At 37.7% G+C, this 22,618-nt stretch overlaps 1 protein-coding gene across 1 annotated transcript in view; it reads right to left on the bottom strand.

Moving 5' to 3' along the window:
- Positions 1–22,206, bottom strand: part of LOC309807010 (E3 ubiquitin-protein ligase RLIM-like) — a gene marked incomplete at both ends in the record, with an annotated part of 36,579 nt that extends 14,373 nt beyond the window's left edge. Inside the window, one exon of the mRNA XM_082626169.1 lies at positions 22,201–22,206. Coding sequence (XP_082482295.1) covers positions 22,201–22,206 — 6 coding nt within the window. The remainder of the gene's footprint in view (positions 1–22,200) is intronic.
- Positions 22,207–22,618: the final 412 nt, after the last annotated feature.

Here is a 22,618-nt window from a genome sequence, read left to right as displayed (position 1 = left end):
AATTCTTTATTCTTCATCGATAAAGAATTCCAATATTGAAAATTTACTGGGCAGTACTAAATAAGTGAGTATCAGGAGTCTGATCTTGCCAAAATAATAACTTTAACTTTTGATGTATAGTATAAATACTATTAGCAGAAACATTTTTCTAGCAATGACCTTAATAAAAATAAAGCTCCTGTAAATAACACACGTGAAATCTACATTTTACTCCATTAATCAACATGTTTAGGTTCATGGGACACTAAAGACCACAGTCATCAATATTACAGAGCATTTTATTAAATATATATTATGACACCGTGAGTGGGTAGACATTTAGATCTGTATTCTACACAGACTGAGTGCATTTCTGCGGCATAGTTGTCTTTAGTTGAGTGGAACAGGCCCATCGGTGAGAGGTCACAAGTAATCAGCTATCTATATATACTTGGAAGTTTATAAATAGTTGAGAGTTTATTTATTTATTTTACTTTAAATGTGTACAGTTTATTATATATCAATTACACCTCACTAAAGCTAAATAATTGAGTTTTCTTGGGATTAGAGACAATGTTTTGAGATGGAGAGAGAATTATCTTAGAGAGTAAATGAAGAGTTGGGATAAATGATCATTTTCTCTGGAAGGAAAAGGGTTTATAATAGGAACCCCTAAGAAGGCATATTGAACTGGCCTTATTTAACATTTTTTTCAAAGGATCAAGATAAGAAGTACCATGGGAGAATTTCCAAATTTGTGCACAGAACTAAGTTCTTCCAGGTAATAAAAAAATCATCAAAGTAGGATGAACAGGAGTTGAAATGAGCAGAGGAGCTCTAATAAGAGCAGGGAGAAACAGTTCAGGTAAAATCATTGAAACTCTTCTATGAGATGGAAGCCTCTGAGAACTGATTATCACTGCAGAAGAAAGCCTAAGGACTCTGTTGCCTGAAGGTACAGTCTAAGATTACGACCAGGAAACCAACACTGACCAAATTTGTTGGACATTATCACAAAGGTTATTGGAAACAAAGTGAAAGGTATTGTCTTACCCTTGGACAAAATAGAAATTTGTTTGAACCTAGAAGTTCTTAGGAAGTTTTGATAAGTACACCTTAAAATACAGAGGGAAGCAAAAACCATCGAGGGAGAGGAGGAACTTCCGTTTGAGAATAGGCGGTTAGAAGAACTCCTCAGTCTGGAAGACACGATGTGGGAGGGAATCTGAGTAGCTCATGTAACGTGTGTATAGGTTATTCACTAAATCTTGAGTTAGCTCTTAAGATTGAGAAGAAGCAGCATTAGGGAAAAATAAAGCAAGCTGTCCTCCACATCCTAAGACATGGTACCAACTGAGACTATAAATCTGCAGGTCCAGATTCATTCACAGATGGTAGGCTGATGGGAAGCTGTTAGCCAGAGTTAGGGGGGTAGGGAGCAAATCCCCAACTTCAGATGCTGTAGAGGGTAACGATCTGCCTCTCTCATGCAGGGGGGAGATGGAATTCTCAGCTCAATGCCTCAGGACTCCGGTCCATTATCATGGCTGTTCTAATCTGTTTCTGAAGTGGTCTTTTCTACAGCATTTAAAAAAGTGACTGCATTATCCTGAACATTTTTATCAAGTAACAAATCAACTGATATAAATGCATAAAGTTGGCTGAAAGCAGGCCAGGATTTCAAAGCCCCTTCGGCATGTCTAGGTTGGGCACACGTCATGGAGCCTAAGAGTTTATTTGGATGGGGAGTCTTAAAAAGCTGCAAATAAAAGTGACCATAAAATCATCAAACTTTAAAGTTGGAAAAAGCCTCATTCTTTTTCAAATGTAAAAAAGCATTAAGTGAGTCATTAAATGAGCTTTTAAAAAAGCCTCCTGGCAAGAGAGTGACAGATATAGAACTTTAAACCCATGCCTCTGGGGCCAATGCTCTTTCTATCATAAAATGTTTCTCCCTAACATTTGATGAATCAGAACATACACACACAAACACACACACACATAATGTTAAGACCCAGGGTTCACTCTTCAACTTGCTTTCAACCATATGGAAACTTTATGGATTGAGTCTTTCAGATATTATTTCAGAGCAGATAAGCCAAACGCTATTTCTCTCACCTGGCTCCAAGCATTGTTCAATCTTCTCCAACTGGGTATAATTATTCACTAGGGATCTCACCTATTGTTCAACACTCAAACTTGTGATGGCCATGCTGTGGACTCCATTGTCTTGAGAGGAAAGCTTACACACCAAAACATTTGGGTGGGTGAAAGGAACACAGGAGAGGAGACTAGAGGAAAGGTATCAGTGAATATGTAGTGAGTTGTTGCTTTTCTACCTTGATTATGCCTGAATGGCTATTTTTATTAACATGAGCTTGTGCTACATGCTTGATGCATGACACACGCAGACTCCCTTAACTTAGAACATAATTGTGGCACATGTATCTCCAGCTACAAATATAGATACCAAAGAGCCTAAGGAGCTCTGAGAGTCATATACCTTCATTTATTTTTTGAGTTTTTCTTTTTGTGTGAGAATTGAATAGAAATAAAAGCTAAAAAATATCCCTTATTCACCTGGCAATTTCTTTTCATCTTCCTTTTCTCAGGTAACATCTCCTCTAGGAATCCTCCCATACCCAGGAAAAGATAGTTTCTCCTGCTCTTTACAATCAAAACCCCCTGGGCTACCCTTTCTCATATCTTTTATAGCAGAGTGTTGAATTGTGGATTTACTTGTCTGAATCTTCTTTAACCTGTGAGAAAATTGAGTGCAGGGGCTGAATCTTCCAACAGTGTATCTTCCAGTGCCAAGCACAAAAGAGTCAACTAACATGTAGCTTTAAAAAAAAGTATCTTGTACATATTGTAAGTGTTCAATACATTTGTACATCAAGTACATGAAATAATCAAGGCTAAGAATTATGATAGGAAAAAATTAATGTTAAGGAGGATTTATAAAGGAGTAGAAAGGGGATTTTAGGGAAGAAATCATGATTTAAGATTATTAGTTTTTTTAACCTGGTATATGTTGAGGATTGCTATAGAAGAAAAGGCAGTTCAGTACTTTGAAAATGTGTGAAGTCTATATTCATTAGTTCATCAGCTAAAATAATGTGGTATGCCCATAGCTGCTCATCTTTCAAATTTTTTCATAAATGTCAACTTGTTGAGAATATTTTTGAAACTAATTTTTCTTTACCTTTTAAATTCTCTTGGAATTAAACGTGGTGATTTACCACTAAGACCTTCAAGATGTATTAATTTATTTAGGCCACCGTAATAAATTTCAGAGAGAGTCTTTGTACAGAGATGCATTTTAAAAAACACAGTTAATCACCCATAAGTAATTTATAAAGGAATTCAAATTGTAACCATTACTCATTAAAAAAAGGTGAAAGGAATTAAATTCATAAAAAGTTGAACATTCTTAAATCTTCATCCCCCTACTCAATTTTCTTATACTTCAGTGCTGCAGAATCTCTAATACAGAAATCCTCAATTATATCCAGCACTTTTTGGCTTTTCCCTTTTCTTTACAAAACCTCCATTCTTTTCTTTTTCTTTTTTTGAAACATCTTTATTGGAGTATAATTGCTTTACAATGGTGTGTTAGTTTCTGCTGTATAACAAAGTGAATCAGCTATATGTATACATATATCCCCATATCCCCTCCCTCTTGCATCTCCCTCCCACCCTCCCTATTCCACCCCTCTAGGTGGTCACAAAGCACCCAGCTGATCTCCCTGTGCTATGCGGCTGCTTCCCACTAGCTCTCTATTTTTTTATATTTGGTAGTGTATATATGTCCATGCTACTCTCTCACATGGTCCCAGCCTAACCTTCCCCCTTCCTTGTGTCTTCAAGTCCATTCTCTATGTCTTTGTGTTTATTCCTGTCCTGCTCCTAGGTTCCTCAGAACCTTTTGGGTTTTTTTAGATTCCATGTATATGTGTTAGCATACAGTATTTGTTTTTCTCTTTCTGACTTACTTCACTCTGTATGACAGACTCTAGGTCCATCCACCTCACGACAAATAACTCAATTTCGTTTCTTTTTATGGCTGAGTAATATTTCATTGTATATATGTGCCACACCTTCTTTATCCATTCATCTGTTGATGGACATTTAGGTTGCTTGCATGTCCTGGCTATTGTAAATAGAGCTGCAATGAACATTGTGGTCCATGACTCTTTTGGAATTATGGCTTTCTCAGGGTATATGCCCAGTAGTGAGATTGCTGGGTCGTATGGTAGTTGTCATTTTTAGTTTTTTAAGGAACCTCCATACTGTTCTCCATAGTGGCTATACCTATTTACAGTCCCACCAACAGTGTAAGAGGGTTCCCTTTTCTCCACACCCTCTCCAGCATTTACTGTCTGTAGATTTTTTGATGATGGCCATTCTGACCGGTGTGAGGTGATACCTTACTGTGGTTTTGATTTGCATTTCTCTAATGATTAGTGATGCTGAGCATCCTTTCATATGTTTGTTGGCAATCTGTATGTCTTCTTAGGACAAATGTCTATTTAGGTCTTCTGCCCATTTTTGGATTGGATTGTTTGTCTTTTTGATATTGAGCTGCGTGAGCTACTTGCAAATTTTGGAGATGAATCCTTTGTCAGTTGCTTCACTTGCAAATATTTTCTCCCATTCTGAGGGTTGTCTTTTCGTCTTGTTTATGGTTCCCATTGCTGTGCAAAAGCCCCATAGCTGTACTGTGAGTGTCACTGAAGCAAACTTGAGTCCACTTTTCCACATGCAGTAAACCCAATCTACTGACACTGGGTTGTGGTGAAAGAAAGTGCCGTTTTTATTGTAAGTCGCCATACAAAGAGTCCGAGACAGCTAGTAGTCAAAAAGCCTCATTTTCCTGATGGGTTTCAGCAAAGTGTTTTTAAAGGCAAGGTGAGGGAGGGGAGTCCCAGGGTATGTGATCAGCTTGTTCATAGTTCTCTGTTTGGTTGATGGTGAGGTTACAGGACAGTGTCCCAGGGGTTAAGGTCATCAATTCTTTGGCTCCAGTAGGCCTGGGGGCTATGTGCTTATGGTCATTAAGTAGTTTACCTTCCATTTGGTGGGGGTTTTAGCATCTGTAAAGCAGGAAATGTGCATCAAATACTGTTATCTATGCACTTCAGAGAGGAGCTAAAGTAGAGGATATGGGGGAAGAGTCTATCCTAGGAAGGCCCCATAGGGTCCTCCTCTGTTACATGAGCCCTGATGTTCTTTCCAAAATCCTCTTAAAGTTGAGGACAGACAGATTTGGTTTCCATTTTTTGCTACCAAAAGCATCCTAACTTATACACTTGGCATAAAAATACTCTACTAATTTGGTACCTGCTCAGAGGTCTTGCTCAGGGCTGTACACAACTCCAGCATGTGTCATTCACATTGACATTTTTATGAATGGTACCCCCTGGAGTTGTGCAGTCCCCAACGTTCATAGTTGTAAAAGGCTGTGCTGCTTTGTATCTGCTCATCTTTCCAGCTCTCCTTCAGTTGTCTTACATATGTGAGCTACAGTTGAGTCAGTTCCAACTACTTTTGCTCTCCAGAGGAACCATGGTATTACTTGGGCTTTTTGTGATCATTTTGTTCCCAATGCCAAATACAGATTCTTCACAGTTTGTTCATCTGACAAAGTCGTGCTTATTCTTTGATGGTCTTCTCAGATATCACCTTTACTCTAAAACTTTTCTTGTCACATTATTTTCCTACCATAGACCTTAGGCACTCATAGTAAATGACTTTATCAAATGTAAACATAGCACTCTGTGTACATTTCTATCAATGCATCTCATGATGGTTTTATGTTTGTCTTCTGTACTGACCTATGTGCTTTTTGAGCACACAGATTTTTCTAATTGTGGCCTAGTAGAGGAAACCCTAGCACACAGCAGATGCTTAAAGAACTCTCTCTTTGTGGACTGTTTAATGTATTCATTAACACTCATAATTCACTAAATGAACCAAATCATTTAATATTTACAGTTTTCCACAGCAAGATCTTTTTCGACCCACCACCTAGAGTAATGAAAATAAAAACAAAAATAAATAAATGGGACCTAATGAAACTTAAAAGCTTTTGCACAGCAAAGGAAACCATAAACAAAATGAAAAGACACCCTCAGAATGGGAGAAAATAGTTTCAAACAAAGCAACTGACAAGGGATTAATCTCCAAAAGATACAAATAGCTCATTCAGCTCAGTATCAAAAAGACAAACAACCCAATCAAAAAATGGGTGGGAGACCTAAATAGACAGTTCTCCAAAGAAGACATACAGGTGGCCAACAAACACATGAAAAGATGCTCAACATCACTAAGCATTAGAGAAATGCAAATCAAAATGACAGTGAGGTATCACCTCATACCAGTCAGAATGGCCATCATCAAAAAATCTACAGACAATAAATGCTGGAGAGGGTGTGGAGAAAAAGGTACCCTCCAACACTGTTGGTGGAACTGTAAATTTGTACAGCCACTATGGAGGACAGTATGGAGGTTTCTTAAAAAACTAAAGATTGAGCTACCATATGACCTAGCAATCCCACTCCTGAACATATATCCAGAGAAAACCATAATTCGAAAGGATGAATGCACCCCAGTGTTCACTGCAGCCCTATTTATAATAGCCAGCACGTGGAAGGAACCTAAATGTCCATCAACAGAAGAATGGATAAAGAAGATGTGGTACATATATACAATGGAATATTACTCAGCCATAAAAAGGAATGAAATAGTGCCATTTGCAGAGATATGGTTGGAGGTAGAGATTGTCATACAGAGTGAAGTAAGTCAGACAGAGAAAAACAAATATTGTATAGTACCATTTATGTGTGGAATCTAGAAAAATGGTAGAGATGAACTTATTTGCAAAGCAGAAATAGAGTCACAGATGTAGAGAACAACGTTATGGTTACCAAGGGGGGAAGGGGTGGGTGGGATGAATTGGGAGATTGGGACTGACATATATAACTACTATGTATAAAATAGGTAACTAATGAGAACCTACTGTATATCACAGGGAACTCTACTCAGTGCTCTGTGGTGACCTAAATGGGAAGGAAATCTAAAAAAGAGCAGATATATGTATATGTATGACTGATTCACTTTGCTGTACAGCAAGAAACTAACACAACATTGTAAAAGAACTATACTCCAATAAAAAATAATTAAAATTTTTAGAGTTTTCAATCCCCCATTATCACATATATCCAGATTCAGCAATATTTACTTCTTCTATCAGTTGCCAATGTCAACTAAAAAAAAAAAACCCAAACAATACCAGCATAGTAAGGAGAAACTTTACTGAAAAGGTTAAGTGTGAGGAGGGGTCAATTGCAATTGGGGGAGGAGAACTATTGCATTAGGGAGAATGCTGTGACCCTACGATCTGCAAGCCTCTCAGTGGTTAATCAAAAGGGGTTTTTCTTCTCTTGAGAGGAAGTAACAAGGGTATTAAGGGTAGGCTGTGGGAAAATGGGATAAAAGAGTAGCTTGAGTGGATGGTAGATCAGAGAATATTTTACCTTGAGGTCAGCCTGTTCTTAGGAGAGATTATATGTTGACTCAGTCTGACAGTGAGTCAGAGTTCTGGAGCCTGGAGGAAGGAGTGAAACTTTACAGTTTGATTAATAAGCAGTTTGTTCCAATTGATTAGTAGGAATAAACACTTCAGATGATAATTTATGAGACCAAAAAAAATGGCAATTTGGAATATCTTTGTCTGGCATTGCCATTGGTAAACAAGAGGAGGCATCTGTGGTGGTTCTTAGGATTAAGCTGTTTTCCACAACACAAAGGGCAGAGAGATATCTTAACTTTTGCTGTTTTCCAGGATTCGAGGGCTCAGGTAAAATTCAACATTGTCACTAATAATAGTTTTCAGTATTGAAGGACACAATTAGACTATATAAAACTTTATTTTCTTTTCCAGTGGTCATCACACAGCCAAGCAAATGTATCCACTTGTTAAATTTCATTACCTTTTATCTTAGAGAGTTCCCCCAAATTAAATAGGTCGGAAATTTTTACAAAGAATCAGATATTGCTTTCCTGTCTGAAAAGTGTGGACTGAGTGTCAGAGACTTATCAGATTCCTTTCAAGCTAAAGTCACCTTCATTCACTTGATAAGACTGTAGAGGGCACAATTGGACTGAAACAAAGCTTGAGTGAAAGAGTGTGAGAACTTTATTACACCTAGCTAATACCCAAATGTGTGCTGTCAGTGATTCACATCTGCCTTTCAGAGCAAAGGTTTTTTAAAAAATCTTTTTAAAAGAGGGTTTTCTTATTTGTCACTTTACTTTCTTTTTACTTAATCCTAACAACATTTCATGTGGGAAAATGTGTTTGAAGAGATGGAATTATAAATGAGTCCAGCATTATTGTTATAGTCCCTGTATTAAAGTGTTACTGTAAGCTAAGGCAAGGAAGTCAAAGATAGTAGATTAAGAGAAAACTGCTGGGGAAATGAGCAAGCATTATTAAAAACAAGTGAGGGCTTCCCTGGTGGCACAGTGGTTGAGTCTGCATGCCGGTGCAGGGGACACGGGATCTAGCCCTGGTGTGGGAGGATCCCACATGCCACGAAGCAACTGGGCCCGCACGCCACAATTGCTGAACCTGCGCATCTGGAGCCTGTGCTCCGCAGCAGGAGAGGCCGCGATAGTGAGGGGCCCGCGCAACGCGATGAACAGTGGCCACCACTCGCCGCAACTACAGAAAGCCCTCGCACAGAAACGAAGACCCAACACAGCCATAAATAAATAAATAAATAAATAAATATTAAAAAAAATAAGAAAAATAAAAACAAGTGACAGGTTTGTATTACTCTATTGGAAGTAGCATATAGTAGTGGAAAGACTAAGGAATTAGTTAGGCTATCCTTAAGCTATTTGAAGCACAGCTTTTCCAAAGCTAAGTAAAGTTTTCTCTAATCCTCAGCTAATTTGTGGTTTCAAAATCCTGTAGTGTTCTTGATGCAGTTACCACCAAAATGAAGCATGCCCTTCTTCCTAATGGTCTATTCCTCCCCTTCTTTGTACTATATGTGCAAAACAAATGACATTTACGAACTCTTTATGTTCTCTTTTCACCCTGCTTTCATTCCACATTGCACCAAGATTTTATTTTCCACATCAGTAATGGCTTTATAATTTCCAAATTCAAAGGTTTTTCTTCTGTCTCATTTACTTTAAAATCTCAATTGCTTTTGATCTTTTGCTCCTCGCAGATGACTCTTATCTCTTTTGCTGTAATTGTGTTGACTATGTACTACCTGTTACTCTTTTTACATATTTAGCAAATCAGTTTGTTACTTTGAGTGCTTCTTTTTGATTTTTCCCATTCCATTATTTTGGGAATTCACCATACTTCTGTATTTTGTGTGCTGGTTCTCCTCTATCAGACTATTGATTCAATTTTATGTTTCCAGCTAAAACCTGCCATTGGATTGGCTATTACCTCAGTGGGAAATGGCTATGGTATCCATGTAATGTACTCTTACTAAAGCCCCAACTTTATATTGCTAATTGCCTTCTAAATATTCATAAATGGATGTCTTGCTATTCCTTGAAAGATAGCTATTCAAAATCCTTTTTCTCTCCAAACCTAGTCCCCCTTTCTGATTTTCTCATTCTTCTATCTCTGCCATAGCCTTTAGATACAAAAAAATTTGAATGTTTTTTCAACTAACACTCTGTAGGCTCCTTGCTATCCTCCTAGGCCAGGTCTTTGGGCCAAGGTAACTAGTCTCTGGATCCATTAGAAAGTCCAAGGGGGCAGAATTTTCTTTATGCTTTGTTCATTAATGTAGCCTAATCACAAAGGATGATAACTAGCTCAATTAATATTCATTAATAAATGAATGAGCCCAAATACCCAAAGTTAGGTTCTCCTATTATTTATTTTACATTAATTACCAGATGAATATTTTTTAATACCACTTTTGTATTGCTGTTTTTCTGATCAGAAACTTCATTTAGTCTATTTTGTCTCTTTTTTTCTGACTTTTAAGATTGTCCATTTTTCTATTGTAAGGAGGTCCTAAGAAAGTGAATTAGTGTTGTGGGTAAGAGTGAACGTACTGGAGTTAAACAGCCTGAGTTTGATTATTGTTCTTTCATTTACTAACTGGGACAGATATTTAATTTTTCTGTGCCTTGATTTCTACGTCTGTAAAATTGAGATAATGATCACTGGATTGATGTTAGGATGAAATAACTTAGTGCCTCTTAAGCACTCAAACAGTGCCTGGTATTTAATGAATGCTCAATATGCATTATTATTATTATTATTATTATTATTATTATTAACCTCTACATTTGAAAAGCGTCTGTACAGTCAGTGACATCCAGATGTTTAATAGAACACATCCCATCTTTCAAACATAATTTTACATGTAATCCCAATAACTTTCTGAAATACAAAATAAGTGTGGCTTTGATTATTTGTACCCTCCGCTCTTTCATAAACTCATAAATGTCCTTGACAAAATCCCCAAACTCCAAGAATACAACTTAAAAACCACTGGTCTCAGTAACTTTTTTTCTTTTTTTAAAATATTTATTTATTTGGCTGCACTGGGTCTTAGTTGCGGAATGCAGACTTCTTAGTTGTGGCATGCGGAATCTTAGTTGCAGCATGTGGACTCTTAGTTGCAGCATGCATGCGGGATCTAGTTCCCTGACCAGGGATCAAACCCGGGCCCCCTGCATTGGGAGCACAGGGTCTTACCCACTGGACCACCAGAGAAGTCCCTGGTCTCAGTAACTTTTGATGTAAGTATTTACTGATTGACTAAGTCATGTTGAAAACCATTAGATTGTAGAAAGAGCAGGAATTTTAATAATACATCTATTATATTGCCTGTCTCAAGTGAGGGTATTGTAAGACAAGGAAGTTACATTTGAAAATATTATCTAACACAGACAATTTATATCTATTTTAGTAAATTTAAATCAAAGGAATAAACATTTTTTGTAATAAATGAGGGGTAAGTTTGAATTACAAATCATACTTAAGGAGTCAAAGTGTTGTGTTATTATAATTGTCATATATAGAATAAATTATTTGCCCTTTGAGCATTTGGAGATGACTTAAAACATTATTTGTTTCTGAACTAAACCTAAAAGATGTAAAAAGCATTTTCTAAATGATAATATTGATATTAACAATACTTATCCTTTTACTTTCAACTCTGTAAGCTTAGTAAAACTTCAGACTTTATTGATATCCCCATATCTAAAAGATATTTATCTCTACTGCTTAACTGGAAATTTTTGAGAAAAAATTAATTGATGTTATTAAAAGAAAGGTGTCATCTAAAATTATACTGTCTCATTCTTAGAAAGAATTTCCTGAGTGATCCAATGAACATCTGACTAAGAGTCAGGTACTCTTAAAGGGGTTGAGAACAGGTTCATGAGATATTTTAGTCCCTTCATTATACAAATGAGAAAAATATGAGCCTGCTTAGCTAAGCAATTTACCAAAGATAAATGATTGCATATTAAATATTAAGAAATATTAAAATATCTGTTCTCAATCCAGTACTTTTTCCACCATTTGGAAAATTAATCATACAGTCTCAAACATCAAAATATTTTTTCCTGAGAAATACAGCTACACGTGGAACAACTCCTACAGAACACCTACTGAACGCTGGCAGAAGACCCCAGACCTCCCAAAAGGCAAGAAACTCCCCACATACCTGGGTAGGGCAAAGCGGAGAGATCCCCACACAGAGGATCGGTGCCGAGCGGCACTCACCAGCCCGAAAGGCTTGTCTGCTCGCCCGCCGGGGCGTAAAGCACTGGAAGCTGAGGCTCGGGCTTCGGTCAGAGCGCAGGGAGAGGACTGGGGCTGGCGGCGAGAACTCAGCGTGAAGGGGGCTAATGTGCCACAGCTAGCCGGGAGGGAGTCCGGGAAAACTCTGGAGCTGCCGAAGAGGCAAGAGACTTTTTCTTCCCTCTTGGTTTCCTGGTGCGCTAGGAGAGGGGATTAAGAGCGCTGCTTAAAGGGGCTCCACGGACGGGCGCGAGTCGCGACTGAAAGCGCGGAGCCCAGTGACAGGCGTGGGACGCTGGGCCTGCTGCTGCCGCCACCAAGAAGCCTGTGTGCGAGCGCAGGTCACTGCCCACACCGCCCTTCCAGGAGCCTGTGCAGCCCGCCACTGCCAGGGTCCCAGGATCCAGGGGCGGCTTCCCTGGGAGAACGCACGGCGTGCCTCGGGCTGGTGCAATGTCACACCGACCTCTGCCGCTGCAGGCTTGCCCCGCACTCCGCGCCCCTCCCTCCCTCCCGGCCTGAGTGAGCCAGAGTCCCCGAAGAGGCTGCTCCTTTAACCCTGTCCTATCTGAGCGAAGAACAGATGCCCTCCGGCGACCTACACGCAGAGGCGGGGCCAAATCCAAAGCTGAGACCCAGGAGCTGTGAGAACAAAGAAGAGAAAGGGAAACCTCTCCCAGCAGCCTCAGAAGCAGCGGATTAAACCTCCACAATCAACTTGATGTACCCTGCATCTGCGGAATACATGAATAGACAACACATCATCCCAAATTGAGGAGCCCGGAGTCAGTGCTGTGCCTCTGAGGTGGGAGAGCCAACTTCAGGACACTGGTCCACAAGAGACCTCCCAGCTCCACATAATATCAAACGGCGAAAATCTTCCAGAGATCTCCATCTCAACACCAGCACCCAGCTTCACTCAACGACCAGCAGGCTACAGTGCTGGACACCCTGAGCCAAACAACTAGCAAGACAGGAACACAACGCCACCCATTAGCAGAGAGGTGGTCTAAAATCATAAAAAGTCCACAGACACCCCAAAACACACCACCAGACGTGGACCTGCCCACCAGAAAGACAAGATCCAGCCTCATCCACCAGAACACAGGCACTAGTCCCCTCCACCAGGAAGCCTACACAACCCACTAAACCAACCTTAGCCACTGGGGACAGACACCAAAAACAACCAACAGGAACTACGAACCTGCAGCCTGCAAAAAGGAGACCCCAAACACAGTAACATAAGCAAAATGAGAAGACAGAAAAACACACAGCAGGAGAAGGAGCAAGATAAAAGCCCACCAGACCTAACAAATGAAGAGGTAATAGGCAGTCTACCTGAAAAAGTATTCAGAATAATGATGGTAAAGATGATCCAAGATTCTATTTCCCAGATCCAAAATCTTGGAAATAGAATAGACAAAATGCAAGAAACAGTTAACAAGGACCTAGAAGAACTAAAGATGAATCAAGCATCGATTAAAAACACAATACATGAAATAAAAAATACTCTAGATGGGATCAATAGCAGAATAACTGAGGCAGAAGAACAGATAAGTGAAGTGGAAGATAAAATAGTGGAAATAACTGCTGCAGAGCAAAATAAAGAAAAAAGAATGAAAAGAACAGAGGACAGTCTCAGAGACCTCTGGGACAACATTAAACGCACCAACATTCGAATTATAGGGGTTCCAGAAGAAGAGAAAAAGAAAGGGACTGAGAAAATATTTGAAGAGATTATAGTTGAAAACTTCCCTAATATGGGAAAGGAAATAGTTAATCAAGTCCAGGAGGCACAGAGAGTCCCATACAGAATAAATCCAAAGAGAAATACGCCAAGACACATATTAATCAAACTGTCAAAAATTAAACACAAAGAAATCATATTAAAAGCAGCAAGGCAAAAACAACAAATAACACACAAGGGAATCCCCATCAGGATAACAGCTGATCTCTCAGCAGAAACTCTACAAGCCAGAAGGGAGTGGCAGGACATACTTAAAGTGATGAAGGAGAAAAACCTGCAACCAAGATTACTCTACCCAGCAAGGATCTCATTCAGATTTGATGGAGAAATTAAAACGTTTACAGACAAGCAAAAGCTGAGAGAGTTCAGCACCACCAAACCAGCTTTACAACAAATGCTAAAGGAACTTCTCTAGGCAAGAAACACAACAGAAGGAAAAGACCTACAATAATGAACCCAAAACAATTAAGAAAACGGGAATAGGAACATACATATCGATAATTACCTTAAATGTAAATGGACTAAATGCTCCCACCAAAAGACACAGAGTGGCTGAATGGATACAAAAACAAGATCCATCTATATGCTGTCTACAAGAGACCCACTTCAGACCTAGAGACAAATACAGACTGAAAGTAAGGGGATGGAAAAAGATATTCCATGCAAATGGAAACCAAAAGAAAGCTGGAGTAGCAATTCTCATATCAGACAAAATAGACTTTAAAATAAGGACTACTAGAAGAGACAAAGAAGGACACTACATAATGATCAAGGGATCGATCCAAGAAGAAGATATAACAATTGTAAATATTTATGCACCAAACATAGGAGCACCTCAATACATAAGGCAAATACTAACAGCCATAAAAGGAGAAATCGACAGTAACACAATCATAGTAGGGGACTTTAACACCCCACTTTCACCAATGGACAGATCATCCAAAATGAAAATAAATAAGGAAACACAAGCTTTAAATGATACATTAAACAAGATGGACTTAATTGATATTTATAGGACATTCCATCCAAAAACAACAGAATACACATTTTTCTCAAGTGCTCATGGAACATTCTCCAGGATAGATCATATCTTGGGTCACAAATCAAGCCTTGGTAAATTTAAGAAAATTGAAATTGTATCAAGTATCTTTTCCGACCACAATGCTATGAGACTAGATATCAATTACAGGAAAAGAGCTGTAAAAAATACAAACACATGGAGGCTAAACAATACACTACTTAATAACGAAGTGATCACTGAAGAAATCAAAGAGGAAATTAAAAAATACCTACAAACAAATGACAATGGAGACACGACGACCCAAAACCTATGGGATGCAGCAAAAGCAGTTCTAAGAGGGAAGTTTATAGCAATACAATCCCACCTTAAGAAACAGGAAACATCTCGAATAAACAACCTAACCTTGCACCTAAAGCAATTAGAGAAAGAAGAACAAAAACATCCCAAAGTTAGCAGAAGGAAAGAAATCATAAAAATCAGATCAGAAATAAATGAAAAAGAAATGAAGGAAAGGATAGCAAAGATCAATAAAACTAAAAGCTGGTTCTTTGAGAAGATAAACAAAATTGATAAACCATTAGCCAGACTCATCAAGAAAAAAAGGGAGAAGACTCAAATCAATAGAATTAGAAATGAAAAAGGAGAAGTAACAACTGACACTACAGAAATACAAAAGATCATGAGAGATTACTATAAGCAACTCTATGCCAATAAAATGGACAACCTGGAAGAAATGGACAAATTCTTAGAAATGCACAACCTGCCAAGACTGAATCAGGAAGAAATAGAAAATATGAACAGACCAATCACAAGCACTGAAATTGAAACTGTGATAAAAAATCTTCCAACAAACAAAAGCCCAGGACCAGATGGCTTCACAGGCGAATTCTATCAGGCATTTAGAGAAGAGATAACACCCATCCTTCTGAAACTCTTCCAAAATATAGCAGAGGGAGGAACACTCCCAAATTCATTCTACGAGGCCACCATCACCTTGATACCAAAACCAGAAAAGGATGTCACAAAGAAAGAAAACTACAGGCCAATATCACTGATGAACATAGATGCAAAAATCCTCAACAAAATACTAGCAAACAGAATCCAACAGCACATTAAAAGGATCATACACCATGATCAAGTGGGGTTTATTCCAGGAATGCAAGGATTCTTCAATATACGCAAATCAATCAACGTGATACACCATATTAACAAATTGAAGGAGAAAAACCATATGATCATCTCAATAGATGCAGAGAAAGCTTTCGACAAAATTCAACACCCATTTATGATAAAAACCCTGCAGAAAGTAGGCATAGAGGGAACTTTCCTCAACATAATAAAGGCCATATATGACAAACCCACAGCCAGCATCGTCCTCAATGGTGAAAAACTGAAACCATTTCCACTAAGATCAGGAACAAGACAAGGTTGCCCACTTTCACCACTCTTATTCAACCTAGTTTTGGAAGTTTTAGCCATAGCAATCAGAGAAGAAAAGGAAATAAAAGGAATCCAAATTGGAAAAGAAGAAGTAAAGCTGTCACTGTTTGCAGATGACATGATACTATACATAGAGAATCCTAAAGATGCTACCAGAAAACTACTAGAGTTAATCAATGAATTTGGTAAAGTTGCAGGATACAAAATTAATGCACAGAAATCTCTGGCATTCCTATATACTGATGATGAAAAATCTGAAAGTGAAATCAAGGAAACACTCCCATTTACCATTGCAACAAAAAGAATAAAATATCTAGGAATAAACCTACCTAAGGAGACAAAAGACCTGTATGCAGAAAATTATAAGACACTGATGAAAGAAATTAAAGATGATACAAATAGATGGAGAGATGTACCATGTTCTTGGATTGGAAGAATCAACATTGTGAAAATGACTCTACTACCCAAAGCAATCTACAGGTTCAATGCAATCCCTATCAAACTACCACTGGCATTTTTCACAGAACTAGAACAAAAAATTTCACAATTTGTATGGAAACACAAAAGACCCCGAATAGCCAAAGCAATCGTGAGAACGAAAAATGGAGCTGGAGGAATCAGGCTCCCTGACTTCAGACTATACTACAAAGCTATAGTAATCAAGACAGTATGGTACTGGCACAAAAACAGAAAGATAGATCAATGGAACAGGATAGAAAGCCCAGAGTTAAACCCACGGACATATGGTCACCTTATCTTTGATAAAGGAGGCAGGAATGTACAGTGGAGAAAGGACAGCCTCTTCAATAAGTGGTGCTGGGAAAACTGGATAGGGACATGTAAAAGTATGAGATTAGATCACTCCCTAACACCATACACAAAAATAAGCTCAAAATGGATTAAAGACCTAAATGTAAGGCCAGACACTATCAAACTCTTAGAGGAAAACATAGGCAGAACACTCTATGACATAAATCACAGCAAGATCCTTTTTGACCCACCTCCTAGAGAAATGGAAATAAAGACAAAAATAAACACATGGGACCTAATGAAACTTAAAAGCTTTTGCACAGCAAAGGAAACCATAAACAAGACCAAAAGACAACCCTCAGAATGGGAGAAAATATTTGCAAATGAAGCAACTGACAAAGGATTAATCTCCAAAATTTATAAGCAGCTCATGCAGCTCAATAACAAAAAAACAAAGAACTCAATCCAAAAATGGGCAGAAGACCTAAATAGACATTTCTCCACAGAAGATATACAGACTGCCAACAAACACATGAAAGGATGCTCAACATCTTTACTCATTAGAGAAATGCAAATCAAAACTACAATGAGATATCATCTCACACCAGTCAGAATGGCCATCATCAAAAAATCTAGAAACAATAAATGCTGGAGAGGGTGTGGAAAAAAGGGAACACTCTTGCACTGCTGGTGGGAATGTGAATTGGTACAGCCGCTATGGAGAACGGTATGGAGGTTCCTTAAAAAACTACAAATAGAACTACCATATGACCCAGCAATCCCACTACTGGGCATATACCCTGAGAAAACCATAATTCAAAAAGAGACATGTACCAAAATGTTCATAGCAGCCCTATTTACAATAGCCCAGAGATGGAAACAACCTAAGTGTCCATCATCGGATGAATGGATAAAGAAGATGTGGCACATATATACAATGGAATATTACTCAGCCATAAAAAGAAATGAAATTGAGCTATTTGTAATGAGGTGGATAGACCTAGAGTCTGTCATACAGAGTGAAGTAAGTCAGAAAGAGAAAGACAAATACTGTATGCTAACACATATATATGGAATTTAAGAAAAAAAAATGTCATGAAGAACATAGGGGTAAGACAGGAATAAAGACACAGACCTACTAGAGAATGGACTTGAGGATATGGGGAGGGGGAAGGGTAAGCTGTGACAAAGTGAAAGAGCGGCATGGACATATATACACTACCAAACGTGAGGTAGATAGCTAGTGGGAAGCAGCCGCATAGCACAGGGAGATCAGCTCGGTACTTTGTGACCGCCTGGAGGGGTGGGATAGGGAGGGTGGGAGGGAGACGCAAAAGGGAGGGGATATGGAAACATATGTATATGTATAACTTATTAAATTTGTTATAAAGCAAAAAAAAAATATTTTTCCTGTATCCAAAAGAGAACAGAATGTCATGTTTTAGAATCCAGATATCATATCAACTTAAAAAGCAACATAAAAAACAACTGTAACGTAAAACTTTGGATTAAGCAGATGATGACTGCTTGATTGGTAGTGGCTTATAGTGGAATATAAAGTAAATCAATAAGCAGAAATACTGCAGTCATCTGTTTTTCTGAATGTCAATAAACAGAGCTGTTCTAAGAAGGATTGAGAAATAGCAAAAGGCTGGTCTTTCTCCAATCTGTGGTTGTCTTTATTGAACTCATTTTCTTTTTTCCTTGCCCTTTTAGGTGCCTCTTATCTCTGTTCTCTCCTTCTCCTACCAAAACTTCTTCTAGGAAACTTACATCAAACTTGTACTGAAATGTAAATGGCTTACAAGCCTTAAGGTGCTGCCTCTCCCAGGGAAGTGTGAGGAGTGAGATTTAAGAGGGGCAAAGAAAGGTAAAGTTATAGAATGTATATCTAAATATGAAATTTTAAGCATTAACGAGGAAGAGAGTAGCAGTTTTAAATTGTAGGAGGACACACTTCCCAGTGATTTTAAAACCATTGTTAATCTCTCCAAAGAAATAAAAACCAAACAAACAAACACATATGCAACAAATATAACAGCCAAACACAAAAACAAAAATAAAAAACCCCAAATTAATGGGACTTGACTATGTTGAAACTGAGATTAATATGTGGAGTATTGATTTCTCTAATAAGTTGAGTCCCTCAGTCCATGATCATGGTATATCCCTTTATTTAGGTATTCTTTAATTTTTCTCAGTACTGCTTCATAATTTTGCATATAGAAGTCTTTGTATCTCTCATTAGATTTATTTTTATGTGTTTCACTTTTTAGATATTACCATCAAGAGCATCGTTTTCTGAATATCCTATTGGCTGTTGGTCTGTACAAATACAATTGATTTTTAAAAATACTGACCTTGGATTCAGCAACCTTGTTAAATTATCTTATTCAAATGGCTTACCTGTAGAATTTGTTTCAAATACCATAATGATTAAAAGATCAATTCTCTAAAACAATGTAATAAATCTAAGATTTCATACAAACAATAATGTTTTTAAAAATTCATACAGCAAAAATTGACAGGAAAAGAAGAATAAATATGTAAATCCACAATCATCATGGGAGATTTTAACACAACTCTCTCAGTAGTAGGTAGAACAACCAGCCAGAAGTCCATGGAAGATTTTTAATACAAATATCAAACTTGATCAATTTGAAATATATAAAACGCTCTATGCAACAATGATGGAAATCACACTTTTAACAAGTATATATAGACTCTATTACAAAATTAATTATATGGTTGTACATAAAGCAAGTCTCAACATATTTCAAAGACTGAAATACAATAAAATATGCTTTCTGACCATTGAGATGTTGAGTTAGAAATCAGTAACAAAAATTATTTTAAAATAGATCCAAATGTTCAGGAATTAAGCATTTTACTTTAATAATCCACAAAGAAGAAATCACAATTAGCATAAGAAAAGCAAAATTTTAGCTATACTCCCATGGTTTATTACATATGTGTGTACTCTACCACCATCACAGTTTCCCCCACAAGCATATGCACTAACAGAGTTTGTATCCTATTTATCTAGTTTCCTTTAGGGCCTGATAAGGCCAGGTGAAGATGCTTACTATATGCTAATTGGGTGTATTGGCAGAACTCTCGGTTTTAAGCAACATGATATGACTTAGATAATTTTAAGAAAATGAATTTATTACAATGATATAGAGTAGCTCACAGAATGGTTTGGAGAGTCAGAGAACCGTGGGTCCAAACTATCATCCAGGAGAAATGTCTAAACTTATTTCATGGTCTGATGTGGTGAAGATGAGATTGCCACTACTGCTGGATTACTTGATTACTCTGCAGAATGTAATGCTGAGCTCACAAACACAGAACGTTAGATGCTGCTGGAAAGAGGATATTGCTTCCATTAGGGTTCTTTTATGTGACCAGTATAGACTCTACAATTGCTGTTTTCCACTCACTCACTGGCAGCTTTTAATTGCAAATCTGGGGCATATGCATCCAACTGATAGAATTCCGTTTTTGTGCTAATGCCCTAGTTTCAAAGGAGACTGAGAAAATAAGTACTTGAGATGTTTAGCTTCTATGGTGAAAGGTGGATTTGCCTCATAAAGTGGGAGATTCCTAAAACATAGGGAATGGACAAGGTTCATGCAATTTATCTATGACTTTCAGGCAGACATGGGTCTTGCCAAGACACTTTGGATAGTCTATTTACTGATCTGTAGGTTCTCTGAGCACGAGGTCATTAAAATAGAGGATAAGTGTGATGTCAGAACGTCAAGGTCCCTATGAGCTAAGCTGTGATATAGAATGAAAAAGTTGAGACAATACAGTGAAATTAATACTGCTGCCTTGTGATTTGCAAGCAAATTGTTCTGATGTTCTCAGCTTTTTAGAGTAAAGGAATAAAAGCATGTGCCTAATCAATAGCTATCGATTACTTAGAAAGCAAAGCAGGTTCCTTAGAACCTTATTTATTTGTTCTAGTGAAGAGACCACATATAGAACAACGGCCTCAATTTGCTGTCTCTAGCTGCTCAAATTTCTAACAGTCTTCTGTTTTACTCCTGAATACTCTGACTTCTACACTAGACATATTGAAATTTTAAAAGGGAATATGATAGAAATCACCAATCCTGAATTTGTAAAATCTTCAGTAGTGAAACTAATCACTGTGATTCTCTTAGGGATTTAATCATGCTTTTGACATATTATTATAATAAATAGAGGAAGCTCTTGGGGCTTTTAGTGGGCTCTTCCTAATAAAAATATTATTCCCTGAGACATGCAGCCAAGATGGTGATTCTGCTTGTGGCTGAGTGTACTACTTTAATGATATACTAAGAAACTAATGAAATATTTATGGACATTTGGGGCATCCTACTAGTCCTATTGGGAGGCAGACTTAAGTCTAACTGCCATTTATCATTTCATCTTCATGTCTCCACCCTGACTAGTGGAGAATAGTGGTATTGAAGGTACCAAGAATCAATACAGGAAAGGCTAAAGAGGTTGGGATGGGAAAAATTGACTTCCATTTTCTAGGTAACTTTTCTTGGCTAAGTCATTACATGTCTCCAATCATGATGAAAAAAATGTTACTATATATTGTAAAATTGACTTCTCCTTAGAAAGATGGCAAGTGAGGGTTGGAGAGTCCTTTCTTTATTGGAATCTACCATTATATCCTCATCCCACTACAAAGAAGTCCAGTTCCTTTTCAGTCAATGCCCCATTCCAAGATGCCAATTAAACTCTCATAATAAAGCAGTCATCAGAATTAAATGTTTAGTGTCATTCTATCTCAACCTGTGGATGCAAGAAATAAGACTTTTATCACGTTCACAGAAAGTTAATGATATGTTGGCATTATCTTGAGCTGGGAATTTAAGACTGGAATATTACATTCTTATTACATTGGTGTATCCTGTTGTCTTTATTTTTAATTTATTTTATTAATTTATGAAAATAAATTTTATTGTGGTAAGAAAACAATATGCGATCTACTCTCACATTTTTAAGTGTATAATACAGCCCCTGGCAACTATCATTCTATTCTTTGTTTCTACGAGTTTGACTATTTTAGATATCTCATATAAGTGGAATCATGCAGTATTTGTTCTTCTGTGACTGGCATATTTCACTTAGCATAATGTCTTCAGGTATATCTATATTACTCTACATGGGAGATTTTCCTTCTTTTTTAAGGCTGGACAATATTCTATTGTATGTATATATCACATTTTAAAAATGTATTCATCCATCAATGGATATTTACGTTTTGTCCATATCTTGGCTATCATGAATAATGCTGCAGTGAGCATGGTAGTGCAGAAATATCTTTTAGATCTTGATTTCAAATCTTTAGACTATATACACAGAATTGACATTGCTGGGTCACGTGATAATTCTATTTTTAAGGTTTTCAAGACGCTCCATACTATTTTTCATAGCAACTCTACCATTTTACGTTCTTACCAACATTACCCGGTAGTTCCAATTTCTCCACATCCTTACCAATACTTTATTTTTTTTTATTTTTATAATAGCCATCCTAACAGGTTCGGGATGATATCTCATTGTATGTTTTTTTTTTGGCGGGGGAATTTTTTGGTCTGCACTGTGTGGCATGTGGGATCTTAATTCCCTGACCAGGGATTGAACCTGCACTCTCAGCAGTGAAAGCACAGAGTCTTAACCACTGGACCACCAGGGAATTCCCTCATTGTGGTTTTGATTTACATTTTCCTGATGATTAGTGATGTCGAGCACCTTTTCATATATCTGTTGACCATTCATGTATCTTCTTTGGAAAAATGTCTGTGCAAGTCCATTGCCCATTTTTAAATAGGGTTGTTTGGGGGATTTTTTGCTATTAAGTCATAGGAGTTTCTTA

Source organism: Mesoplodon mirus (genome assembly GCF_964341445.2).
Source record: "Mesoplodon mirus genome assembly, chromosome: 1".
Taxonomy (NCBI): Eukaryota; Metazoa; Chordata; class Mammalia; order Artiodactyla; family Ziphiidae; genus Mesoplodon; species Mesoplodon mirus.
The sequence above is the reverse complement of the archived record's forward strand: the minus strand, read 5'-3'. Positions and strand labels throughout refer to the sequence as shown.